The 21,166-nt window shown below is 40.9% G+C and overlaps 1 protein-coding gene across 1 annotated transcript in view; it reads right to left on the bottom strand.

Moving 5' to 3' along the window:
• The window catches only part of LOC123760458 (calcium-activated chloride channel regulator 1), a 156,311-nt gene that overhangs the window by 13,074 nt on the left and 122,071 nt on the right, over positions 1–21,166 (bottom strand). The window contains exons 6-7 of the mRNA XM_069338068.1: positions 5,724–5,849; positions 3,167–3,313 (exon numbers count right to left, since the gene is read on the bottom strand). Coding sequence (XP_069194169.1) covers positions 3,167–3,313; positions 5,724–5,849 — 273 coding nt within the window. The remainder of the gene's footprint in view (positions 1–3,166; positions 3,314–5,723; positions 5,850–21,166) is intronic.

Raw genomic sequence — 21,166 nt, 5'->3', positions numbered from 1 at the left:
CAATATATGTCAACACATTCGGCTGTTTATGTCGCTTTTTCTGTCTTTTTCAATCCCTATATCTCCCTCTCTCTGACTCAGTCAGAGAGAGGGAGATATGTATATATATATGAGATATGTATGAGAGAGATATATATATATGTGACACACGTGATACACAGTGTCTTTTGAACCTAAATGAGAGGGAACTTGAGGAAAGCAACAAAAGGTGAAATGTGGAATATTTTTAGTGATGTTGATGAGCCACAATAACGTTAATGAAGTTATGATTACCTAACCACAACTCAGAAGATGGAAAAGCGACGACGTTTCGGTCCGTCCTGGACCATTATGAAGTCTCGTGATCAATCACACGACTTGGTGGGTTTGATCATCATTACAAGTGATGACACTGTTACACTTACAAATTCTGCCACAGGCGACTCACTGGAAAAGACGAACCCTCCCAGAGCCGTATGGGAATCTGCTTCTCGGGACACAAATGTCGTGAACCTAGGACCACTGTTTCTTCAAATGTCAAAGACATACAATAACAATTGTGTTATTTCCGCCAGCTGGCGGTACATGTGCGTATGACCGCAGCACCTTAAGGAGATGGCAAACCCTGTTCTCGGCGATGTTGCTGTGACACTTCTGTCAGAAATTATGAACTTTATTAACAACTGCCTGTCGGACTGATTCCAAATATTATGAACCCTTCTTCATAGAGGCATTCTGCTATGCCCTGAAGAAGAAGGATGATAGAGTAAGAACTTTTGCATTGGGTAACACACTTTGCAGATGTCAGAAACACCTTACAGAATCTCGAAGCTTTGACCACATCAGCTAGATTTTGGTTTTTCTCAATAGCATGGAAGCAGCGGCTTTCGCAGCAGAGACTATATTATTGCACTCCCAGAAAATATAGCAATAATTAAACAAGATATGGTACTAGAAGATGCCCGAATAAGCTTTCTTTGTCTAATCATTTTCGTTTCAATTCGATACAGTAAGGAATCGACATCGTTGTTTGAGGTGCATAAAGTAATTTCAAAAGAAGGTGTCCTGCAAGAGGGATTCAGTTGCTCCTTACGCTTTTTGCATGGTTGATAAAGAGATCACAAGCAGGTTGACAAGAGAGACGTTACTTCCTCTAGAAGAGATGATTTCGCACTATGAAGAATTTTGGGTCACTCCTAATATCTGGTTCCTGGATGTTAATACCCTGGTATTAACATCCTTCTAGAAGGAGACCCTTCTAGAAGGTCTGCAGATGGTGAGAGATCTCTCACCTGCAGATTTCTCCTCTAAGAAAGAGGAGTTTGAGAATTAATGACATCTGTCTTCGAGACTCTGTGATCGCTCCCACTGAAACTATGCCGCTACGGGCACGTTCGAGCTTGGATCCCGCTAATATAATCCTTGAAGAAAATCTGAATGACCTGAGGATGGAAGAAGAAATATGTGTTTTGGATGAACGGACCTCTTCACAAGGTGACTGGCATTGCCCAGGCTTGCATATTTCCCACGGTGCGCATCCTCTTTCAATAGCCGAACATTAATTATCTATGATAAACTCATATAAGCAATATCCAAGTAAGTGTTAAACCTCTCCCTGGAAGACAGACGAAGCAACGCTACCACTTATACTCGGTGGAAAAGGTACATGCAAGGCAACACAAATGGCATTGCTTGCATTGATATCTTTGACTAGAGCATTGAGTGAACTATTAAAAGAAAGTCTTCAAGAGTATTTAGGACGCCATTGGGATTCATGATCCAAAATTCACAGGAGTCACCATTGGGATAAACTCGCAAGCTCTTCAGCCGATCAACTTTTCTTAACGACTGCAAACAGACTCACTTGGATTACCCTAACAGAAACTTTCTCTCCTTCATTTCCCACTCCCTCTCACTCATTTCCCTTTCCCAATTGCTCCTCTTCCCTTCTCCTACCCCTCTTCCCCTCCTCTACCTCTCTCCAACTTTCTGTCTCTATATTCTTTGCCTGCCTTTGTATATCTGTGTTTTGTTTTCTGTCTGTTTTTATGTTTGTCTTCCTGTCTTTCATCACTTAACTGTATGACAGGTCTCTAACCCTGTCCATGTAGGGCAGAAGAAAATGTATATATGCTGGTTAGCATTGTAACTGTGTAGCCACGTCTGTGGTAGAAAATAATAATAATAAAAAAATATAAATAATTTTTTTCTTTGCAAACCTTAGTCAGGCCAGTTTTTATTATCTGAAAATATATTTTATACAAAATGAATTGCCCTAGTCGACAAGGTTTCTCTGTTGAACCGTTTCTGTCTGTTCTATATATGTCTGCCTTCCTGTCTCTGTCTCAATCTGTCTGGCTCTGTCCTTTTCGCTATCTTTTTGTCTGACTATCTCTCTCTGTCGACTGGAGGAGACAAGTTGTGTGCAATATTAAACAAATATACTAGTTATATGTGGGGACGCCCTTCCTTGCTCTGACGTACCTGTGGGGACGCCCTTCCTTGCTCTGACGTACCTGTGGGGACGCCCTTCCTTGCTCTGACGTACCTGTGGGGACGCCCTTCCTTGCTCTGACGTACCTGTGGGGACGCCCTTCCTTGCTCTGACGTACCTGTGGGGACGCCCTTCCTTGCTCTGACGTACCTGTGGGGACGCCCTTCCTTGCTCTGACGTACCTGTGGGGACGCCCTTCCTTGCTCTGACGTACCTGTGGGGACGCCCTTCCTTGCTCTGACGTACCTGTGGGGACGCCCTTCCTTGCTCTGACGTACCTGTGGGGACGCCCTTCCTTGCTCTGACGTACCTGTGGGGACGCCCTTCCTTGCTCTGACGTACCTGTGGGGGCGCCCTTAATTGCTCTGACGTACCTGTGGGGACGCCCTTCCTTGCTCTGACGTACCTGTGGGGGTGCCCTTCCTTGCTCTGACGTACCTGTGGGGACGCCCTTCCTTGCTCTGACGTACCTGTGGGGGTGCCCTTAATTGCTCTGACGTACCTGTGGGACGCCCTTCCTTGCTCTGACGTACCTGTTTGGGCGCCCTTCCTTGCTCTGACGTACCTGTGGGGGCGCCCTTCCTTGCTCTGACGTACCTGTGGGGGTGCCCTTCCTTCCTCTGAGGTACCTGTGGGGGTGCCCTTCCTTGCTCTGACGTACCTGTGGGGGTGCCCTTCCTTCCTCTGACGTACCTGTGGGGGTGCCCCTCCTTCCTCCAGGACCCTGACAGCTCGCTTAATGCCACAGACGACGCAGGCCTGGCTCTCCCTGACGTTGGAGGGGTTCCTGGGCAGCGAGGAGCCCACTCGCTCTCTCAGGTCTGAGATCGTCGACTCCAGCTGGGGGAAACACACACGCAAGAAACACCATTTAAGCATAATAAATAAATGCAATGAAATGACTAAAGTGCCTCTCCTTCACCACGTGGAGACCGATGGCTTGTTGTGCGTGTATTGAATTAACACACTCAATACAATTTCTAACTCTAAGACAATAGAATGTTCTAATTTCAAATAGATATCAAGCGATACAATCATTTAAACGACATACGGTTAAAGATAGGTAATAATAGCGAACAAAAAACATTCATTCAAGAAACTGCGAATTATCATATACAGGTCACAAGGTTAAAATAGAACAAATTCACTCGTTTGGAATTCGAGGATTTCATAATCATGGTAATTTCAGTCATTTTGCCAACAGTGGCACGGTAGTTAATTTGTATGTAAAGTTAAAGAGATTTATTTAATGTTCTAGTCATTATGATCAATTTAGGAACATTGTAGTAATTTGTATTTTCAGCGCTCGTCACTATCGCATCATCATGAAGCGCTTGTCACTATCACATCATCATGAAGCACACGTCACTATCACAACATCATGAAGCACACGTCACTATCACAACATCATGAAGCGCACGTCACTATCACACCATCATGAACCGCTTGTCACTATCGCACCATCATGAAGCGCTTGTCACTATCGCACCATCATGAATCACTCGTCACTATCACACCATCATTAGCGCTCGTCACTATCACACCATCATCAGCGCTCGTCACTATCACACCATCATTAGCGCTCGTCACTATCGCACCATCATCAGCGCTCGTCACTATCACACCATCATTAGCGCTCGTCACTATCACACCATCATCAGCGCTCGTCACTATCACACCATCATGAAGCACACGACACTATCACACCATCATAAAGCACACGACACTATCACACCATCATGAAGCACACGACACTATCACACCATCATGAAGCACACGACACTATCACACCATCATAAAGCACACGACACTATCACACCATCATGAAGCACACGACACTATCACACCATCATGAAGCACACGACACTATCACACCATCATGAAGCACACGACACTATCACACCATCATGAAGCACACGACACTATCACACCATCATAAAGCGTGCCACTGGTGTCATACAAATGAAATTCAAACAATCCATTCTTAAAATAAATTATTACAAATTTTCCTGTAACTAAGCAACCAATATTCTTGATAAATGCATTTCGTCTGCGACAAAGGAATCTTTCATTAACTAACATATCTTGTTATGGTTTATATTAAGCCTTAGTGAGTCATTTATGAATAAGACATTCTCAATGAATAAATAAATGATGTTGGAGGAAAGACTCAATAAATGTTTAAATGTATTAAAGAGCAAATTTTCGGATGAAATCTACATTTTTTCTCGAGTCTTTATACGTGGTATGCAGCACTGTCTACGTGGTATACAACACTGTCCACGTGGTATACAGCGCTGTATACGTGGTATACAGCGTGGTATACAACACTGTCCACGTGGTATACAGCGCTGTATACGTGGTATGCAGCACTGTCTACGTGGTATACAACACTGTCCACGTGGTATACAGCGCTGTATACGTGGTATACAGCGCTGTATACGTGGTATACAACAATGTCCACGTGGTATACAGCGCTGTATACGTGGTATGCAGCACTGTCTACGTGGTATACAACACTGTCCACGTGGTATACAGCGCTGTATACGTGGTATACAACACTGTCTACGTGGTATACAGCACTGTCTACGTGGTATACAGCGCTGTATACGTGGTATACAACACTGTCTACGTGGTATACAGCACTGTCTACGTGGTATACAGCGCTGTATACGTGGTATACAACACTGTCTACGTGGTATACAGCACTGTCTACGTGGTATACAGCGCTGTATACGTGGTATACAGCCCTGTATACGTGGTATACAGCACTGTCTACGTGGTATACAGCGCTGTATACGTGGTATACAGCGCTGTATACGTGGTATACAGCCCTGTATACGTGGTATACAGCACTGGATACGTGGTATACAGCACTGTCTACGTGGTATACAGCACTGTCTACGTGGTATACAGCACTGTCTACGTGGTATACAGCGCTGTATACGTGGCATACTGCACTGTATACGTGGTATACTGCACTGTATACGTGGTATACAGCGCTGGATACGTGGTATATAGCACTGTCAACGTGGTATACAGCGCTGTATACGTGGTATACAGCGCTATATATGTGGTATACAGCACTGTATACGTGGTATACAGCGCTGTATATGTGGTATACAGCATCGTATACGTGGTATACAGCGCTGTATAGGTGGTACACAGCGCTGTATACGTGGTATACTGCGCTGTATACGTGGTATACAGCGTATACAGTATTGTACATAATCAGAGGAGTAATATTTACCACAGTGGAGAGAGGCGCAGCTTCCCTGTCCTCGGCGTTAAAGACTGCGACGGCCACCTGAGCCCCGTTGGGCAGGTCGTAGACGACCACTCTACGCACTGCCTTACGCACGAACTCCCATCGACGCTGCAAGGAATAAAGAAAGCCAATAGTTAGCTATTCATTTCAGCCTGTCACTCATTGTGTTGTGAGGATATGGGTATATGATGCCCAGTTCAACAGTAAATGGAGATGATGTGCAAGATGTCTGGCATGTTATCATTCACACGCGCAGATGAGATAATAAGTTAAAGGTCCTAAGCATCACTGATACGCTGAAATGGTATGAAATGCGTGTGTAAGTTTCTAGTTGAAAAGGAAATCTGTGAAGACTGGAAGCCTCCGAAATGGAATATGGGCAATAATAAAAGAGGAGGGAATCATATGCTTTTATATGGAAGCAATATATCTTGAGCTCTCTCATGTATACATAGAAAGTGTCTTACACATGAAAAATCGTTCCAACCTATAATTGCTTGGGAATAAGAACTAAAATATAAGTAATTAGGTATGTAACATGTTAAACAATGCTTAAAGGATACCTTATTCAAAATAGTTCACTAAAGGCTGTTCAAACAGTAAGGTAAAAAATATCCTTCCTTAAAAGTCGTTCAAGATATCACACAGATTAAACAAAATAAAAGAACTTCGTGAAAAGGTAAAAACGAAAAGTAGAGAAAGTATTTATATGACTGATTGTAAAATGCACGAACACCTTTTTAGAGATACAGGACAATAGTAAATTTTAATACAAACAAATAGTATTAGTTATAAAAAGTTAAAACATAAAATGCAATATTTCAGAAAAAATTAGCTTGTTGAGGCAATAAGTATCCTCTAGGAAGTGACGCGAAAATTTCGAACCTTCTCGTGTTTCAATACAATATCAAGGATTATAGATAGAGAATACAAGGGTTCGAGATTATATACCGCATTACACTTGAGTAGATTAACATCCATAAACATAATATCGAGTAATGGAAGTGACACGATTGTGGGATGATTAAATGGACTTTCGCTATCTATTGCCCTTAACCTTGAACCAATATGACATTTTGAGAAATCCTCTTAAATTAAACCAAGATGTAAGGTCTACTAGTCAGAGGAATAGGAGTCTTAAACAAGAATATAATCAACACCGAATGTGCAGTTATATTCAATAAAATATGTCTAAATGATAACCTGTTGCAAATATATGTGTGTGTATATATATATCGTACCTAGTAGCCAGAACGCACTTCTCGGCCTACTATGCAAGGCCCGATTTGCCTAATAAGCCGAGTGATTTTCTTTTTTTCCAATAAATTGTTTCCAATTAGTTTATTTGAATTAGTATTATTATATTTAATTAGGAACATAAATTATCGACTTAGTTGTGTTAGTTTAGGTTAAGATCGGTTAGGTAGGGTTGGTTAGGTTCGGTCATATATCTACGTTAGTTTTAACTCAAATTTAAACAAATTACTAATACATAATGAAATGGACAGATTTATCATTCATTCCATAAAAAACAAATTGGAAAAATATATAAATACAGGAAAACTTGGCCTATTAGGCAAATCGGGCCTTGCATAGTTGGCCAAGTACGACGTTCAGCCTACTAGGTACAACACACACACACACACACATATATATATATATATATATATATATATATATATATATATATATATATATATATATATGTCGTACCTAGTAGCCAGAACTCACTTCTCAGCCTACTATTCAAGGCCCGATTTGCCTAATAAGCCAAGTTTTCCTGAATTAATATATTTACTATAATTTTTTTCTTATGAAATGATAAAGCTACCCTTTTCACTATGTATGAGGTCAATTTTTTTTTATTGGAGTTAAAATTAACGTAGATATATGACCGAACCTAACCAACCCTACCTAACCTAACCTAACCTATATATATAGGTAAGGTTAGGTTAGGTAGCCAAAAAAAGCTAGGTTAGGTTAGGTTAGGTAGGTTAGGTAGACGAAAAAACATTAATTCATGAAAACTTGGCTTATTAGGCAAATCGGGCCTTGCATAGTAGGCTGAGAAGTGAGTTCTGGCTACTAGGTACGACATATATATATATATATATATATATATATATATATATATATATATATATATGTCGTACCTAGTAGCCAGAACGCACTTCTCAGCCTACTATGCAAGGCTCGATTTGCCTAATAAGCCAAGTTTTCATGAATTAATGTTTTTTCGACTACCTAACCTACCTAACCTAACTTTTTCGGCTACCTAACCTAACCTAACCTATAAAGATAGGTTAGGTTAGGTTAGGTAGGGTTGGTTTGGTTCGGTCATATATCTATGTTAATTTTAACTCCAATATAAAAAAATTGATCTCATAAGTAATGAAATAAGTAGCTTTATAATTTTATAAGAAAAAAATTAGAGAAAATATATTAATTCAGGAAAACTTGGCTTATAAGGCAAATCGGGCATTGCATAGTAGGCCGAGAAGTGCATTCTGGCTACTAGGTACGACATATCTATATATATATATATATATATATATATATATATATATATATATATATATATATATATATATATATTATTAAATATGACCGAAAAAGTAAGATTAATAATTCTAACACGAATTTTCTCAATCTTTCGTACATTACGCTTCACTGTTGGAGGTAAATCAAAAATCACTTCTCCAAAATTCATTTTTTTTTCTAGTCTGACGCGACACGGGCGCGTTTCGTAAAACTTATTACATTTTCAAAGACTTCACAAATACACAACTGATTAGAACTTACGTATCTCTGATTTTATATCTACATTTGAGTGAGGTGGGAGGGGTGATGTGGCATTAACACAAGACAGAACAAGAGGGGATATTAATAGGGTATTAAAAGTATCAACACAAGACAGAACACAAACAATGGGTATTGAATAGAAGTGTTTGTATAAAGCCTATTGGTCCATATTTCTTGATGCTTCTATATTGGAGCGGAGTCTTGAGGTGGGTAGAATATAGTTGTGCAATAATTGGCTGTTGATTGCTGGTGTTGACTTCTTGATGTGTAGTGCCTCGCAAACGTCAAGCCGCCTGCTATCGCTGTATCTATCGATGATTTCTGTGTTGTTTACTAGGATTTCTCTGGCGATGGTTTGGTTATGGGAAGAGATTATATGTTCCTTAATGGAGCCCTGTTGTTTATGCATCGTTAAACGCCTAGAAAGAGATGTTGTTGTCTTGCCTATATACTGGGTTTTTTGGAGCTTACAGTCCCCAAGTGGGTATTTGAAGGCATAGACGACGTTAGTCTCTTTTAAAGCGTTCTGTTTTGTGTCTGGAGAGTTTCTCATGAGTAGGCTGGCCGTTTTTCTGGTTTTATAGTAAATCGTCAGTTGTTTCCTCTGATTTTTGTCTGTAGGGATAACGTTTCTATTAACAATATCTTTCAGGACCCTTTCCTCCGTTTTATGAGCTGTGGAAAAGAAGTTCCTGTAAAATAGTCTAATAGGGGGTATAGGTGTTGTGTTAGTTGTCTCTTCAGAGGTTGCATGGCTTTTCACTTTCCTTCTTATGATGTCTTCGATGAAACCATTGGAGAAGCCGTTATTGACTAGGACCTGCCTTACCCTACAGAGTTCTTCGTCGACTTGCTTCCATTCTGAGCTGTGGCTGAGAGCACGGTCGACGTATGCGTTAACAACACTCCTCTTGTACCTGTCAGGGCAGTTTTTTTTCGGTCATATTTAATAATATATGTCTACAGGAAAGACTGCTACCAAAATATACTAATATATATATATATATATATATATATATATATATATATATATATATATATATATATATATATATATATATATATATATATAAATACATATATCTTCTGATTTAGGGCTTCTATCCCTCTAACTATTTTCCTAGCATCAGAGCTTAGCTGAAAGAGGAGTTCTCCAAAACTCATTTTCGCTATTTCAAGGTGAAGAAAAAAGTTAATTACTATAGAATGTATTACACTTATTTATACAATTTGCACAACGTTTCAAACCTCCATGGTTCATTCTCAAGTGAAAAGAAATTACAGGACTCGTTGATTTATACCCGTACGGGGTCAGGTGATAAGACAAGTACAATAAAGGTAAAAACAAGGGGGATACATAGGGGATAAATGGGGGACGAAGCACATAAGAATAAAGGTAACTGCAGAAGGCCTATAGGCCTATTCGAGGCAGCTCCTAAAGATTAATCAGGTATAATTAGCCTGTTATGTTGTACAGTGTCTTCTGTGTTGGAATCGTTATGTTTTGGTCTTGTCCTTACTCTCATGGTGGGTAGAGTAAATAGTTCCGTGATATGGATGTTCATGGTAGGTTGTTCTATTCTTATGAGAATTGCTTCATGAATTTGTAATCTTTTTGCATCTTGGGTTTTGTCTATTATACAGGTATTTTTGTTCAACAAAAATGTTGTTGTCTTGCCTATATAGGGAGCCGGTCGGCCGAGCGGACAGCACACTGGACTTGTGATCCTGTGGTCCTGGGTTCGATCCCAGGCGCCGGCGAGAAACAATGGGCAGAGTTTCTTTCACCCTGTGTTACCTAGCAGTTAAATAGGTACCTGGGTGTTAGTCAGCTGTCACGGGCTGCTTCCTGGGGGTGGAGGCCTGGTCGAGGACCGGGCCGCGGGGACACTAAAGCCCCGAAATCATCTCAAGATAACCTCAAGATATACTGAGTTCTTTGGGGCTTACAGTACCCAAGTAGGAATATACTATACGTGAACTCAGTACATAGGCAAGACAACAACATCTCTTTCCAGGATTAACAATGCATAAGCAACAAGGCTCCATTAAGGAACATATAATCTCTTCCCACAACCAGACCATCAACCAGAGAAGTCTAAATAAACAACACAGAAATCATCGATAGATACAGCGATAGTAGGCGGCTTGACATCTGCGAGGCACTACACATCAAAAAGTCAACACTGATAGCCAATTCAATAGCTAATTCGATAGCCATCAATAGCCAATTAATGCACAACTATATTCTACCCACTTCAAAACTCCGTACCAATATAGAAGCATCAAGAGGAAATATGGGCCAATAGGCCCTCTGCAGTTACTTCCATTCTTCCCTCTCATTTATCCAATTAATACCCAATGTTCCGTGTTCTGTCTTGTGTTGGTCAAAAGTTTGTTTACCTCATCCAAAACTGTTGCAAAATATTACCTCACACAAGTGCGAGTATATAAGACAAGCTGTTTAGTGTTAGCACAAGTAAAACTCTGTTTAGTGTTTTCAGGTTACAGTTGTGTGTGTGTAAACTAAAGTCTTTGAAAATGTAATAAGTTAATACGAAGCGCGTTCAAGCGTCGCGTCAGACTAGAAATAAAAATGAATTTTGGAGAATTGATTTTTCAATTACCATCGACAGTAAAAAGAAACATAAGAAATATTGAGAAAATTCGTATGAGAATTATCAATCTTACTTTTTCGGTCATATTTAACAACATATGTTTACAAAAAAGACTGCTCCCAAAATATACTAATATATATATATATATATATATATATATATATATATATATATATATATATATATATATATATATATATATATATATAAATATATAGATATATTCTATATATATATATATATATATATATATATATATTCTATATATATATATATATTCTATATATATATATATATATATATATATATATATATATATATATATATATATATATATATATATTCTATATATATATATATATATCCGCTCCTATATATATATATATAATATATATATATATATATATATATATATATATATATATATATATATATATATATATATATATATATATATGCAACAATGATCACAAAAACACTGATCCAGGTATGCAGAATAACCACATGTGAAAAATAGATAATGCTTAACGCGTTTTCGGCTAATTCGCCTTCATCAGAGCAAAGTAGAATGAAGATAAGAAAACATTGCTGATCAGACCTTTATATCCGCCTGGGCATATCACCTGACCACCAAGAATAAGTGAAGGAAATGAATTACAAGAAAGAAGGTAACTGCAGAAGGCCTATTGGCCCATACGAGGCCGCTAATATTAATATCTCAAAGTGCCATACGTGTTAAATGGATGCTATTTAAATAGCATCCATTTAAAACGTATGTATGTACGTATTAACACGTACGTTAATCCGCTTAATCATCACAACTGGACAAAAGGAAGTGATAGCCGAAGCTATATGAACCACTTCCCCGCCGGCACTCGGATGGTAATCTTGGGCATAGCATTTTATCAAATCACCTCATTCTTTGAGGTGATTTGAGGCACATGTGAGGAACACAAATTATTTGTGTTCCTCACGTGTGCCCCAGTGAATGAGGTGATTTGATAAAATGCTATGCCCAAGATTACCAACCGAGTGCCGGCGGGGAGGTGGTTCAAATAGCTTCGGATATCACTTCCGTTTGTCCGGGAGTGATGGTCAAGCGGATTGAGGCGTCCTGTACATACCAGTTGCGTTGCTCCTGGCAGTATGGGTTCGAGTTACTTCTGGGGTGTGAGTTTTCAGTTGCATATAGTCCTGGGGACCATTCAGGCTTGTTCGCACACATATATATATATATATATATATATATATATATATATATATATATATATATATATATATATATATAATATTTATATATATATAATATATGACAGTGTCAGACCATGGAGGAAAATTTAAACAGGAATTTCCTTAAGTACTTTCGTATATTAATACATCTTCAGAAGGAGTGAAGACACTGTCACATTTTTAATCACATGTTTATTTTCGTGATTTACACATATATAATATATATATATATATATATATATATATATATATATATATATATATATATATATATATAAAAGCCGTACCCAGCCACGCGTTGCTGTGGCTCAGCAATGCATGTGCGTTGCGGAGCCACAGCAACCTTTCCCCTGTCCCCCAGTCCTCTCCACTATTCCCCCTTTTTCCTGTCGCCCTCATCCTTCCCATTACTCCCTTGTCCTCCCCACTATCCCACACTCCACCACCTGCTCGTTCTTCCCACTATTCCCCACTCCACCGTCCCCGCGTCCTCCCCACCATCTCCCGCTCTCCCGTCCCCGTGTCGTTCCTAACATTCCCCTCGTCCCCTCATCCTCCCTACATCCCTCACTTCCATGTCCCCTTGTCCTCCTCACCATTCTCCATTACCCCGTTCCTTTGACCCCACCTCCCCCGTCCCCTCATCCTCTCCACCATTACTCCTTTCCTTGTCCCCTCGTCTTCCCCACCCAGCCACTTGGGCTGGACGGTAGAGCGACGGTCTCGCTTCATGCAGGTCGGCGTTCAATCCCCGACCGTCCAAGTGGTTGGGCACCATTCCTTACCCCCCTTCCAATCCCAAATCCTTATCCTGACCTCTTCCAAGTGCTATATAGTCGTAATGACTTGGCGCTTTCCCCCTGATAGTTCCCCTCCCTTTCCTCGTCTTCACCACCTTCCCCCACTCCTGTCCTCTCGTCACCCCACCATTCCCCAATCCTTCCCCACCATTCCCCACTCCCTCGTCCGATGTATTCGTAAATGATCCAATGTTCCCTTCACAAAATTAGGATCATCAAATGATCTGATGTTCAATCACTTCAAAATAAGAACAGTTAAAAAAAGCGAAATGAAAAACATGGAAAAAATAAAAAAATAAACTACACTTACGAAATGAATGGTATGGTAAACAACACAGCTCAATTCCAAGGCAATGTCATACAAAATAATTATATCAAAATGAAAATAAGTCAAAATCTCTGAAAATTCAATTTATAATTCAATCAGCCAATTAATGCACAACTATATTCTACCCACTTCAAGACTCGGCTCCAATATAGAAGCATCAAGAAATATGGGCCAATAAAAATAGGCCTTCTGCAGTTACCTACCTTTAATACCCATTGTTTCGTGTCCTGTCTTGTGTTAAAAGTTTATTTTCACCTCATCCAAAACTATTGTAACATGTCACCTCACCCAAATGTAGGTATAAAAACTCGAAGATGTTTAAGCTCTATTCAGTTAAAGTTGTGTGTGTGTGTAAACTAAAGTTTTTGAAAATGTAATAAGTTTTACGAAACGCGCTCAAGTGTCGCGTCAGACTAGAAATAAAAAGGAATTTTGGAGAATTGATTTTTGAATTACCATCAACAGTGAAAAGAAACGTAAGAAAGATCGAGAAAATTCGTGTTAGAATTATTAATCTTACTTTTTCGGTCACACACACACATATATATATATATATATATATATATATATATATATATATATATATATATATATATATATATATATGTTACGAACCCGGATCCAGCGTCCGAGCCCGGAGCAGTGACAACCACGCCATCTGTGGGTCAGCTCCCGAAACCCCCGCCAAACGGACGACGACACTTGGTGAGGACAGCGTGTACTGGCCTCGAGGACCAGTTTCCAATCTGGTTCAACGTTCAACACCGCCGCCACTGACCTCTGGTGAGGTGGTGCTCAGACACCAGCGCCATCTATGGAGTGGATAGGTGGGCGTTTGTGTCTGAGCCTGTAAGTGAGGTGCCTTAGTGTGTCCCAGTTAGTGATGACGTGTCTGCTTACAGAGTCGACCTGGGACTGCTGTGATGGAAGTGGAGTCAGTCTACCCGAGGCAGCCAGTCTCCATACCTTGTACCTTGTTGCAGCCGTTGTGAAGTCGTCCCCCCGGAAGAACACTGTGGTGTGTTAGCCTGCCAGTGGAGTGGCAGTAAAAGGATTACCCGGGACCGACTGTTGGAGACGATTATCCACTGGGGTATTGAGGACAGGAGGGTGATTGGTGATATCACACGAGACTCCTGTCTAGGGTGTTTACCCTAATATCGTCCGTGGAGGGGCCTGACCAGCGTTGTGGGTCCGGAACCTGCCAGCAGACCGGCTGGATTTGTGGTTGACGGCCTCCACGGTGGTGCCCCCAGTGGACCTGTGTTTTGGCTGACCTGTGGCCAGGGTAGGCTCGGCATTCTCAGAGGACACGTTGTGAGGCCACGAAGAAAGCACCGAGGACTCAGCACCTAGCTTCTGGATCTAGAGTCTTCAGCAGAAGACTATATTGTGAATAATCCCCTTGTATAGTGTTAATACCCCTCCCTCTGTGCACTTTTTGATTTTATATATTTAATTGCTGATGGTGATAATTATAATATTAAGTTCTTAACTTTCTTTCCCTACTCCCTTTAAGTTACTTGGGTCACGGATCACATCCCTTGATAGCCACTACTGGCTTGGGAACGGATATATATATCTTCCTCTAACAACATCAGAGTAAGGACCCCGTTGCGTCCCGAGAGGGCCGTAACTCTATATATATATATATATATATATATATATATATATATATATATATATATATATATATATATATATATATTATATACACATATATGATATTTACATAGTAGGAATCCAGCAGTCATAACAGACCATGGAGTTGCGCTTTAGTTGTCGTTCTTTAGTGGCCTTTCCAGGGCGCAAAGCCAGGGAAGGATGATATGGAGAAGAAGCTGTCACCCAAGAATATATATATATATGCTTGGGTGAGTTCCTCCAGGAAGTGAGTTCCTCAGTTCTCCAGGAACTCGAGGAACTGAGTTCCTCGAGCTCCTCAGATGGTGGGCAGGAACTATGGATGCAGTGGATTGGCTAGAGGATAGCTGGTGAAAGAGTGTCCGGGCACGACATATGCGTTACTCTCATCAAGGCGCAGTCTTAACAGTGCAACGATCAGGGAGATGCCAGATGTCTTCAGCTATTGTCAGTGCCGAGACATTATTTAAGTTCAAATGTGAAAACCTTTAAAATTTCAGATTAGCTAGACGGAAAGCAGTAGAAATAAATCGATTAGAGCCTGTGCCAGAGAGCAGACCACGGGGAGTTGTAAAGGAACGGCGCTACATGTCGTGATGCAGGGAATTTAAAGCAAGTAATCAGGAGAGAGAAGGATCTGGAGGAGATATATTCACTTCACGAGGCATCTAGCAGTGAAAGCAAAAAACGACGAGGAAAATAATGAGTGAAGAAACAGAGACCAGCGCCGGCTGGTATTAACAAGAGCTTACAGAATGCTGCATTTGAACACCATTAGTATTGTTTAGGGGAAGACACAACGGAAGTAAAAAAAACAAAAACAGACCATATGAAAGAAAGAGAGGAATTAATAGTGAATTTTGTCTCAACGGGGCCTTCCAGGAGGCTTGACATGGTCTTGCTGACCATCAGCGGCCACACTCGCGTCAGGGGTAAGACGAGACAGTCTCAGGAAGTGTGGGAGGAACTGAGCAGACGGCAAGAGGATGAAGACACGTCAAGGAAACACAGATCATCAAAACTGTCGAAACTCAAGGAATCTCTTGGCCAAGAGCTGAAGCCTTGTCGTCATGCAGAAGATGAGAAGAAGATGTGACCCAAATATGCGCCGAAGGGAAGGGAACTATCAGGGCAAAGCGCCAAGCCATCACGACTATGTAGCACTTAGAAGGGGGTCAGGATAAGGATTAGGGATGGGACGGGGGGAAAGGGATGGTGCCAAACCAGTTGGATGGTCGGGGATTGAACGCAGACCTGCATGAAAGGAGGCCGTCGCTCTACCGTCCACCTCAATTGGTTGTAAATAAACACCAAAGAGATCCTCCGTTCATTAGGGTCACCTCTCAGCACAACTGCATCTCCACTATATTGATATTGATGTTAAGCTCTCAATTTTCCTTCATCCTCTGAGGATGACAGATTTTCCTAACCGGAGTGTTTTACTTCCATTATATAAAAAAAAAAATTGAGTTTAAAAATTATCAACCTTCTTCCAAGGTGACGAAGAACATTGGAAATGTCGGAAAGATTCCTGCCAGATTCATTGACCTAAACAGTTATTGTCATATTCAATTGGACTATTCTATAGTGGCGCAGTGGTAACAAACACGCCATTCGCCTCGCCAGTGATTTGGTCTAGGCTCGAATCCTGACCAGGGAGGAGTGACTGGGTGCTAATCATTAAATGTTGGCCCCCAGCTGCTTACCTAATAGTAATCTCATACCTAGACTTTCACCCATAGATGGGGTCGTATTCCATGGAAAACAAGTGGGGAAAGGCTGATCAACCAGTCTGTGGCTCATACGTCAGGCTGCGAGCAGCCGCGTCCAACAGCCTGGTTGACCAGTCCAGCAACGAGGAGGTCTAGTTGATAACCGGGCCGCGGGGACGCTAAGCACCGAAATCGTCTCAAGGTAACCTCAAGGTAAGGCTTACCCTGATCAAAAAAAGGAAAAACTCTGATCCTGTTCACAGGAGTCAGAAGTCGTCTGATCCTGTACCCACCTGTGTAAGAAGGAATTTCCCGACCAAATGATGTTGCACATGCAACATTCAAGCTCATTATAACATTATATCGATATGAATAATGAGGTATTCGTGAATGCCTGTCGTTTAGATTTCGTAAGATATTCCAGGACTGGCTACTTCGTGAAAACCTGTCGTTTAGATTTCGTAAGATATTCCACGACTGGCTACTTTGGAAATTTCACTGTCATCACCACCATGGCCGAAGGCACCATACCGGTGTCATCACTACTCACATCACAAAAGTGTTACAATCATTACCACATCTCAACAACCCAGTCTCAATACTGCAACCAAAAACACATCACTGTCCCTTCCACCATATCACTGTCACCACCACCACAGCACTGTCACCACTACCACATCACTGTTACTATATCCAAATGACTGTCACCACCAACACATTACTGTCACCACCAACACATTACTGTCACCACCACTACATTGTTGTTGCCACTGTCATCACCTGGTGACAGTGATATTGTGCTAGTGACATGACTGTCACCAGCACAATATCAATGTCACCACCACCACATCACTGATACCACACCATATCACTGTCACCACCACATGGTGGTGGTGACAGTGATGTGGTGATGGTGACATCCCTGTCACCACCACCACATCACTGTCCCTACCACTACATCACTGTCACCACCACCACATCACTGCTACCATAACCACATCACTGTCACCACCATAACATCACTGCCACCATAACCACATCACTGTCACCACCATAACATCACTGTCACCACCATAACATCACTGTCACCACCACCACATCACTGTCACCACCACCCCACCACTATCAGCATCACCACCATCACAATCACCCTCATCGGGATGATGATGATAGTGGTGGTGATGAGGACCAAGCGAGCAGCCTGTCTCACGACGCTTGGCCTTCTGAGCCACAAGTAAATCTCAGGGAACATTGTACTAAATTTATGATGTAATTAGTTTTGAAGAAGAATGTGACTTATTTCATGCGTGTAAAATATCGATATTTCTTAAGCGAAAAGAGGTAGCGGTGAGCGTCGGTGCGTCACAGGTCATCACTAACACTATGGCTACAGGTGACCTTATGGCTCGCTATGGCTGCTGCTTAAGAGAAAATTCATTGAAAATGCATTTCAATGCATTTTCATCGATCATGCAATGCATCGATCTCTGCATGAAAATGTAGAGATCGATGATGTAACGAGAGAGTTCGTTTGTCAAACTGGGTCGCAGGCAGTGTACGGATCAATGGTCAGTAGACAACGTCAATAAGGCGACCTTGTGGCGTGTTCGGTAGCACCTTGGCCTGGGGAGGGAAGGGCACTATCAGGGTGAAAGCGTCAAGCCACTACGACTGTAAAGCACTGGGAAGGGATCAGAATTTGGGATGGGACAGAGGAAAGGAATGGTGCCCAACCACTTGGACAGTCGGGGATTGAACGCCGACCTGCATGAAGCAAGACGGTCGTTCTACATTCCAGCCCAAAGGAGATGATATTACTTAAACGATAATTTATAAATGCCTCCTTCTGAATTTTTTAGTATCCCACATGAGAATATTTATCCCAGTTTAGTGTGAGAGTGTTGAGGAAGTGCCCTAGTAACATGGCAGTAGCTCATATAATGATTATTTGGAAAATTTAGTCACCTTGTGCAATTTGATCCTAAAAGAGACTGTTCATAGTATACTCACAGTTCGTATGATTTTTATCGTGGCAAAGAGAAGCACATCATTTGCATTATTTCTATTTTAATTTTTAACCGGCCGGAATGTTTTGTGATTAATGTCATTATTCACAAGAGGTAGATGAATAACGATCGCGATCGTATTTAAGAAATTCATTGCAATATCGGAATCCTAAAATGTTACATTGTTTTGATTGTGTCTAAGGAAGGACTCATTATAATGAGTTCGGTCATTGTCTTTCTTAATATAAAAACAATCATAAGTGTATTCTTATCCCCCTTTGTTAACCAATTATGTGGGTATCTTCTGGTAACCAATCTTGAAAAAGAAAATATAAATTCCCTTGAATATTCCTTGTGGATAGTATTAATATTGTTTTGACATATTGTTAATTTTGCAGAGATGGTGAGCGTGCTGATGGCCAGGTTTTAACCACTATATTATTCCCTAAATTCTTGCTGTGAATATTAGAAAACAGAAAGCTGACTTGACTATCTGAAAAAATCTTACTCCGAAGGATCTGATACTAGCAAACTCATGTTTAATGCCCCTGAACTAAGTTGATGTGTTGATGAGGGGTATGGTTGACCTCTTAAGTACGTGGTCTAACATCCTTACCACAATTACTATCACTACCACCACACCTACCACCATCGCCACCTCAACCATTGCCTCCTTAACTAATGCCACATCTATTGCCTCAACCACTACCACCACCAGTACCACCACCACTACCACCATCACCACTGTTACCATCACCATTACCCTGCATCTCCATTACCATTATCATAATTCGTCCATACAGTTTTAACCCACAATTGATGCAATCATTTCCGCAACTGGACATTATCGGAGGAAACTTAATGTCATTTGCATACAAGGTTCAACTGAATCCAAAATTTCATTATTCCTCGCGAGTTTTGCACTTCCTCTATAAAAGCCCAGCACTTTTATACTGGCCTTCCAGATCCCATAACATTTCGAAAACAAAATTTATATCAAATCTCAGATAGTAATATAAGTTGTTTACATTAAATTTTGGATCTAAATTTAGATATTTTGCAAAGTATGAAATTAAATACTATGTTCTCCATGAATTCAAAAGGGTTGAAAATTTCCGCTCTCTCTTTATTAAAAAAATCTATCGAGCTGTTTAATCTCGCCACTGATTGGTGGACCCACAGCAGGCCCTGGAAACACCCAATTAGCATTTTAACGTTAAACACTTTCATTGTCCTTAATTTTAACAAAATATAAATCTCCAGTGATTACTAATGATCTACGCCACGCTGATTCACTGCACCGCTGCCAGCATTTATTGTGATGTTATTTGGCAGTTGATATAAGATGTGGAAGATGGAGGGAACTATCAGGAGAAAACTCCAAGTAATTACGACTATATTGCACCGGAAAGGGATCAGGATAAGGATTAGGGATAGGACGGGGGGTGGGAGGAGGGGAATGAATGGTGCCCAACCACTTAGATGGTCAGGGATTGAAGCGAGACCGTCGCTCTGTCTTCCATATGTAAAGAGAAAGAGAGCTAGTGGGACAGAGAGCAAGACAGACAGACAGACAGACAGACAGATGGAGAGCGTGAGACAAACATGACAGGCCGGCAGACAGAAGCGGGTGGCAGGGGAGGAGAAAAATAAATGCACGAGAACAGGAAGCAGCTGCCTTGAGGACAACACAGACAGTTGTGGAGACTCCCAAGGTCAGCATTGTGAACCTGAGAGCCGCCACATTACTGGTGCACAGCTTCACGCGCCGCCACAACCCATCCACCCAACGTCCGGCTCACCTCTCACCATATTCCACGTTTTATGGTTTGTGTCACCAACCAGGAAAAATGTGTAGCATTTTATATGTTAAATTTGCATGCTGCCCACTCGTTTGTTATTGCACATTTTACGCTGCAACATTTTTGCTCGGAAAATTGTGCATGTCTTTCTCTAATTCCAAATTAAGACTCACTTTAATTCATATGTGAGATGTAAAAATAAATCTTGCGTGAAGGTGTAATTAAATTATCTCTGGTTTCGTCTTGAGAAGGAACATACAATTGCGAGTGAAATATATTAAACAAGATGTTTGAGTACATTTATATTAGATATTCAAATTCACATTAATCAAATATTTCCAAGAAATATTTATTAAAAATTCAAAATAAAAGCAGCTGGTGCATTTGAGGAAAGACCTGACACTTACGGGGCCAAAATTAGAGTCTTAGCAAAGTGTGGAAGCGACTTGACTTGGTCTAAAGTGAGGTGGGTAACCTTGAAGT

The sequence above is a fragment of the Procambarus clarkii genome, chromosome 39 (genome assembly GCF_040958095.1).
Source record: "Procambarus clarkii isolate CNS0578487 chromosome 39, FALCON_Pclarkii_2.0, whole genome shotgun sequence".
NCBI lineage: Eukaryota > Metazoa > Arthropoda > Malacostraca > Decapoda > Cambaridae > Procambarus > Procambarus clarkii.
Note: the sequence above shows the minus strand (reverse complement) of the source record. Positions and strands in the feature narration are given on the sequence as shown.